The 7,046-nt window shown below is 52.6% G+C and overlaps 1 protein-coding gene across 5 annotated transcripts in view; it reads left to right on the top strand.

Annotated features, from left to right (window-relative positions):
- The window catches only part of ETV1 (ETS variant transcription factor 1), an 88,955-nt gene that overhangs the window by 44,804 nt on the left and 37,105 nt on the right, over positions 1 to 7,046 (top strand). For all 5 annotated transcript variants that reach the window (XM_074271351.1, XM_074271350.1, XM_074271352.1 and 2 more), the window contains 3 exons: positions 1,173 to 1,302; positions 1,812 to 2,000; positions 3,547 to 3,794. In XM_074271351.1, the coding sequence (XP_074127452.1) occupies positions 1,173 to 1,302; positions 1,812 to 2,000; positions 3,547 to 3,794 (567 nt within the window). The remainder of the gene's footprint in view (positions 1 to 1,172; positions 1,303 to 1,811; positions 2,001 to 3,546; positions 3,795 to 7,046) is intronic.

The raw sequence follows: 7,046 nt of genomic DNA, 5'->3' as shown, positions 1-7,046 counted from the left end.
GAGGGAGAGAGGAGACAGAGAGACAGAGAGAAAGAGCCAGCGCAGTAAGTGCAGGTTCTAATCCAGCTTCAGGCTGGATTCTGGGAATTGACTCTGGTTCCTCCTTTAGAAATGGGGATGCCCGCAGCCCTTCCCTCTCCACAGCTGGGCAAGATCCGAGGGGACAATGGCCGGGACCTCGGATGCTGAGCCCGAAGGCTTCCACTTACCATGAACCGCTTCAAACTTTAGAGCAAACTGATGGTTTTATAGTGACTGAAGATGACAGTTTTAATATGTTGGACTTTGATCCTTTTTACCAATTTAATTAGTCGCTTGCACTTAGGATTGGGATGTCTGCAGGGAATTGTCAGCTTGTCAGCCATGAGTTTGTCGGGACATTTCCGGGGAGGGCTTTTCTCCTGGCGAAGTGAGTGCGGCGCCCGCTCAACGCCGGTTACCGTGGGGTTGCCAACACCTCTGGGAGGGCTGCCGCCTTCTCGGGCTCAGGGGGTCAGTCGCTTCAGCAAGAAAAGAGATCATAGATTAGATGAGATTAAACAAGGATTTTTTTCTTCCATTCACTTCCAAAGAAATCTCTTCCTCTGTCCCTCATTCTCTCCCTTCCTTTCTTTCTCTCTTCCTCTTTTCCCATTTCTTTTCTTCCCTTCTGCTTTCCTGCTCTCTCCCTTTCCCACCCTTTCCTCTTCCTTCTGCTTTCCCTCCCTCTTTCCCTTTTCCTTCCTCCCTCCCTTCCTCCCTCCCTTCTTCCCTCCTTCTCTTCCTCCCTCCCTTCCTCCCTCCCTCCCTCCCTTCCTTCCTTTCTCTGTCTTTCTTTCTTTCTCTTTCTCACCCCTAGCTTTCTTTCTCTTCCTCCTCCTCCTCCTCTTCCCTCTCCTCTCTGTTTCTCTGCCTCTGTGTTTGTGTTTTTCTGTCTCTTTGTGACTCTGTCTCTTTGTGTCTCTGTCTCTTTGTGTCTCTGTCTCTGTCTCTGTCTGTCACACACACTCCCTTTTGTCTTCCCCCTCCTGCAGTCTCCCTCTCTCCTTTCCTTTGGTGTATTCATGGACCAAGCATTGGCTTTGCCCGTATGGGTGACCCCTTACCCATGTGGAGGGATGCACTGAGGGCTTGGTTTGGAGCTTAAACACTTTTGTCTTCTGTGTGTGTGTGTCTGTCGTCTTTCTCCTCAGTGGCTTTTCATGGCCTCCCCTTGAAAATCAAGAAAGAGCCGCATAGCCCGTGCTCGGAGCTGGGCTCGGCCTGCAGTCAAGAGCAGCCCTTTAAGTTCAGCTATGGAGAAAAGTGCCTCTACAATGTCAGGTAAGGAGGCAGGCACCCTGCTCGGGATAAAGGCCGGGGCCTCCGCTGGGGACCGAAGGGCTGGGCCAAGGGCAGGGGCAGCCCAGAACCTCTGGATGTAGACACACATACACACACACACACACACATGCACACACGCACACACACTCACACACAAAAACACACACGCACACAGACACACACACGCACACACTCACACACATGCCCATTTTGTAAGGGGATGTCCAATCATCCCAGTCCGACTGCCATTGCCACCCCCAGAACCCCTCAAAGCTCTGTGCAGAGTCATGTGTGGACATGATCGAAGTGTTTTATTTGTTGCTCATTTGTTTATTCATTGTGAAGCTCTGTTCTTGCTGCCAGGGAGGGGGTTGGGGTGGGATGTCTCACGCAGACCCCTACGTCCCAGCCCTGTGGCGTGTCCTTAGCATCGGGAGGATCCTCTCCACGAGGAAGTTTCCTTCCTTGGAGCAGAGGAACCGAGTCTCCTTCTTCCTTCTCCCTGCCAGTGCCTATGATCAGAAGCCACAAGTGGGAATGAGGCCCTCCAACCCCCCAACGCCGTCCAGCACTCCCGTGTCTCCCCTGCATCATGCCTCCCCGAACGCAGCTCACACCCCGAAGCCCGACCGGGCCTTCCCCGCTCACCTCCCGCCGTCCCAGCCCATCCAGGACAACAGCTACCCAATGGACCACAGGTGAGTGCGGCTCCGCCCACCCGACTTCTGTATTCCGTGGCCCTGTTTGGTGGCTGGGGGGGGTGAGGGGTGGGGAGGGGGGTGGGGAGTGGGAGGAGGGAGGGCTCAATGGTGAGATTCCTGCCCTAGCCCTCCTAACGCCGCTGGCCCATCCTAGAACACTGGACAGTCTCCATGCCCTCCAGGCTGGCCCGTCCTAGAAAGGCTTAGTCAGGCTTTGGGAAATAGAGCACTGGGACCAGAATCAGAAGACCTGAATTCAAATCCTGCTTCAGAGACTTCCCACATAGACAACGAACATCCTCTGAGGATGTTCTGGAAGGTGTCCTGGAGCTAAATGGCCTGGCTTCTGATCTCAGCTCTTCCATGTGTAAGCTCTGTGCCCCTGGATGAGTTACTTAATCTCTGCCTGCCTCAGTTTCCTCATCTGAAAACCGAGGATCACAATGACCCCACCTCCTGGAGCTGCTGTGAGACAGCAGGTGAACCACTGTTAGCATCGTCATCATCGTCATTGGAGTTATCCCAGGGGCTTCCCCTCAGGGTCTCTGAGTTCTGCAGCTGAGAGGACTTCTCTGACTTAGAGCTTAAATATCAGGCCCCAGCCTGGCCCTCTCGGCTTTCCTCGTGTTCCCCTTTGACTCGCTGGGGTGGCCGTGCTGGTTTCTGAATCGAATAGTTTTAAGTGGGTTTTCATAGAGGTTTGTTCAGTTTAAATGTCTTTATTCAAATGTTGGGCCTGATTTTTTTTGTTTGTTTGTTTTGCTTGTTTGTTTTATTGTTTCCAAACATGTGTGGATTATTTTTAAGGCAACATTTAGTAATGTTATAATTATAGATATATCTTATATGTATAATTATATTACTTACATATATTATAATTATATATATATGTATAATTATTCAATCCTTACATATAAGAAAGTTGCCTTCTTTTCATGAAATGTAATTTATTTTTTCCAAAGTAATGAAAACTTTATTTTCTTTCTATTTCACCATTTTGGTGAAATTCTGCCCCACTGTGACGAGGGGAAGAAGGGAAAGAAGGGAGCTGGAGGAGAGAAACAAAACAGAAAAAAATAAGAGCAAAGCCTTTTGTAACACATCAAGTCACCAAATTCCTTCAGGGCCGTGTCCAAAAAAGGAGCTAACTCCTGGCCCCCTGCGCACCTCACTCCAGATCCGGGTAACTTCCTTCTTCCCCCCAGTGGGTCCAAGGCCACTTGTTTATACCTCGAGTTCCTTCCTGATCTTTCCACTTCTCATTGCTAGGGTTTCCAAGTCAGTGAGCCTTTATTAAACACCTGCTGTATGCTGACCATTGTGTTAGGCGATAGGGTTATAAAGAGGCAGCCCCTGTACTGGTAAGGAAATCCACCGGGTGGAGGAGGAAGGTCAGGCACGGCTCGCCAAGGTCAGGAAGACGGTCCCTCAGGGTGGCCCTTGGGCTGACTCCGGCCTAGGCCTTGGGAGCCCCACGTCGTAGCGGCGGAGGAAGAGCGTTCCGGTGCCCGCTGGTCTCAGCGCGCTCTGCTTTGTGCCCTAGATTTCGACGCCAGCTTTCTGAGCCTTGTAATTCCTTTCCACCTTTGCCTACGATGCCGAGGGAAGGACGTCCCATGTACCAACGCCAGATGTCTGAGCCAAACATCCCCTTCCCGCCCCAAGGTTTTAAGCAGGAGTACCACGATCCGGTTTATGAACACACCACCCTGGTGGGCAGTGCGGGCAACCCCAGCTTCCCCCCGCCTCTGATGATTAAACAGGAGCCTCGAGACTTTGCCTACGACTCAGGTAAGCTGCTCTTTTTACGCCGACGGCCCGGGTGTGAGCGTCACTGCGAGAGGGCCGGTGCTCGGGGCCTGCGTGGATCGCTGGGCTTTTCCTATGTGCAGAACAGTCTAGAAAACGCCGCTCCCCGGTGTACACTCAGTTGGCCATGGGGTTATCGATTTAGAAGGACTTTCAAGGTCAGCCCGTCTAATACTTTATACATTTGAACAAATTGAGGCCCAGAGATCGAGGCTGGGATCTCCCAAGCAGTGGGTGGCAGGAGCAGGATTCGAAGCCAGGTCCCTAGGGCCAAATCCCTTGGACTTTGCAGTGATTCTTGCTGCTTCTCATACTTCAGGAGAGCCATGGATCCAATGGAAGGGAACCTGGAGTCCCTTCTGGGCCAGGCTGAGGTCCGGGAGCGCTGCGTGGGGGTCAGAGGGCACAGAGGCCCCGTGGGGATGACCCAGCTCCAGACTAAAAGAGTGATCTTGAGTTAGCCGTAGACACTCTGAAAGCCTCACTTTGCTCATCTGTAAAATGAGATAATAATAACGTTTGCCTGGCACTGATGTGTCCCAGAGTGGGTGATGGATGGTTCCTTGGAGTTTGGGTCCTTCTCTTGCCTTCCCATTGAAGCAGCTTGTGTGAGATCAGCCTGAGGGGCTCTCGGGAGGGGCCTGGACAGCATTCTCGGGGTTCTAGAATGGGTCCCCGATGCACAAGGGTTGCGTTCTTCACTGATGCTTAGAATAGTGTCTGGAGATGAACTTAAGTAATCCCCACCAATGGCCAAAAAAATCCACGTCATTGATGAGGACGTATGTCTAGATCTGCACATGTGTGTGCACGTAGGCACATATACACATACATGTCACACGCGTGTATATATGTGTGTGTCACATCTCCCAGGTTCTGGCCCAGGAGCCTTCTAGTAGTCCCCACCGCTCCTCTCTGTCCTGAATTCATATGGCCTGCCCAGCCCACACAGCCTTGCTGCTCACTTAAGAAATATTGCTTGGCCACAGGCTTGTTTGCGTCCTGCTGCGGATTTCTCTTGGAGGCACTTCCCCCTAATCTCTCCCTCTTCTCTGCCTTCTCCTCCTTCAAGGCTCAGCTCAAATGTCACTTCCTCCATGAAGACTTCAGTAGCCCCTCTAGTTGCTCGTAGTCTCCCTCCCCTGGTTCCTCTGGCTCCCCCAGACTATAAGCTCTCGGAGGGGGTGGGGCACACTCTGGTCAGGCTCTGTCTCGCCAGGACCCAGGGGGAGGGGTATGTTACTGCTGCACGCGATAGGTTCTTCAGATGATCCACTGAATTGCATTGAATCAGGCAGCATGGGGTTCACTGAGGAAACCTCAGGGTCATCATCTGGGAAAGGCAAGGCTTCTCCTAGATGGGCTCCACAGCAGCCCATGTCAATGGGCTTGGGAACCTGGGCTCCATGGCAGCCCATGTCAATGGGCTCGGGAACCTGGGCTCCATGTCAGCCCATGTCAATGGGCTCGGGAATCTGGGCTCCATGTCAGCCCATGTCAATGGGCTCGGGAATCTGGGCTCCATGTCAGCCCATGTCAATGGGCTCGGGAATCTGGGCTCCATGTCAGCCCATGTCAATGGGCTCGGGAATCTGGGCTCCGTGTCAGCCCATGTCAATGGGCTCGGGAATCTGGGCTCCGTGTCAGCCCATGTCAATGGGCTCGGGAATCTGGGCTCCATGTCAGCCCATGTCAATGGGCTCGGGAATCTGGGCTCCATGTCAGCCCATGTCAATGGGCTCGGGAATCTGGGCTCCATGTCAGCCCATGTCAATGGGCTCGGGAATCTGGGCTCCGTGTCAGCCCATGTCAATGGGCTCGGGAATCTGGGCTCCGTGTCAGCCCATGTCAATGGGCTCGGGAATCTGGGCTCCGTGTCAGCCCATGTCAATGGGCTCGGGAATCTGGGCTCCATGTCAGCCCATGTCAATGGGCTCGGGAATCTGGGCTCCACGGCAGCCCATATCAATGGGCTCGGGAACCTGGGCTCGGGAATCTGGGCTCCATGTCAGCCCATATCAATGGGCTCGGGAACCTGGGCTCGGGAATCTGGGCTCCGTGTCAGCCCATGTCAATGGGCTCGGGAATCTGGGCTCCGTGTCAGCCCATGTCAATGGGCTCGGGAATCTGGGCTCCATGTCAGCCCATATCAATGGGCTCGGGAACCTGGGCTCGGGAATCTGGGCTCCATGTCAGCCCATATCAATGGGCTCGGGAACCTGGGCTCGGGAATCTGGGCTCCGTGGCAGCCCATGCCAATGGGCTCGGGAATCAGGGCTCTATGTCAGCCCTATCAATGGGCTCCATGGCAGCTGTAGCTAGGCTTTTGTTGCCAAGTTCACCCTGCATCTTCGGAGAATCACTTAACCTGCTCGGCCCATCTCTAAAGTCCATCAGTTAGTCACTCAAAAAGTGCTGAAGAGCTTATTATGCTCCAAGCAAGACATGAGGCTCACAAGTAGAACCAAGAAAGAACCAATCCCATCCCCGTGGGGATGCCCTTCTCATGGGGAGGCATTATTTCTTTACTCTCACATATGCATGTATATTTAAAGCATGTGGGAGGTCAAGAAATACATCGTCCCATGAAGTCATTAACTAAAAGATAGTTTAAGAATGAATAATACTGGCAATAAGCATGCCTTGCTGCTCTGGCTGCAGCAAAGGAGGCTTCCTCTTTCAGGTGATGATTACAGTTGTTCCTGGAAAAGCCATGTGGAGAAGTCACATCTTCCTTGCCCCAGGATTATCTGTTCTTACTCTAGGTTTTCTAATTAGTCAAGGAAGAGAGAGAGAGAGACAGACACAGAGACAGAGACAGAGACAGAGACAGAGATAGAGAGAGAGAGACAGACAGAGACAGAGAGACAGGGAGGGAGGGAGGGAGGGAGAGAGAGAGAGAGAGAGAGAGAGAGAGAGAGAGAGAGAGAGAGAGAGAGAGAGAGAGAGAGAGAGAGAGGGAGGGAGGGAGGGAGGGAGGGAGGGAGGGAGGGAGGGAGGGAGGGAGGGAGGGAGGGAGGGAGGGAGGGAGGGAGGGAGAGAGAAGCACTGAAATAGTCCCTTTGTTTCTTTGTTAGGAAAGAATATACAGTTATATTGTTTTGTTTGTGGAGGATTTTCAGTTTTCCGTGCACTTGAATGCCTCTTGGATCCCTAGTTGCTTATATCCTCGTGAAATCACATATTGTAAGGCTCCGAAGGGACTTCAGTGGTTTCCTTACCCAACCAAACAAC

This window comes from Sminthopsis crassicaudata, chromosome 5, assembly GCF_048593235.1.
Source record: "Sminthopsis crassicaudata isolate SCR6 chromosome 5, ASM4859323v1, whole genome shotgun sequence".
In the NCBI taxonomy this organism is placed as follows: domain Eukaryota; kingdom Metazoa; phylum Chordata; class Mammalia; order Dasyuromorphia; family Dasyuridae; genus Sminthopsis; species Sminthopsis crassicaudata.
Note: the sequence above shows the minus strand (reverse complement) of the source record. Positions and strands in the feature narration are given on the sequence as shown.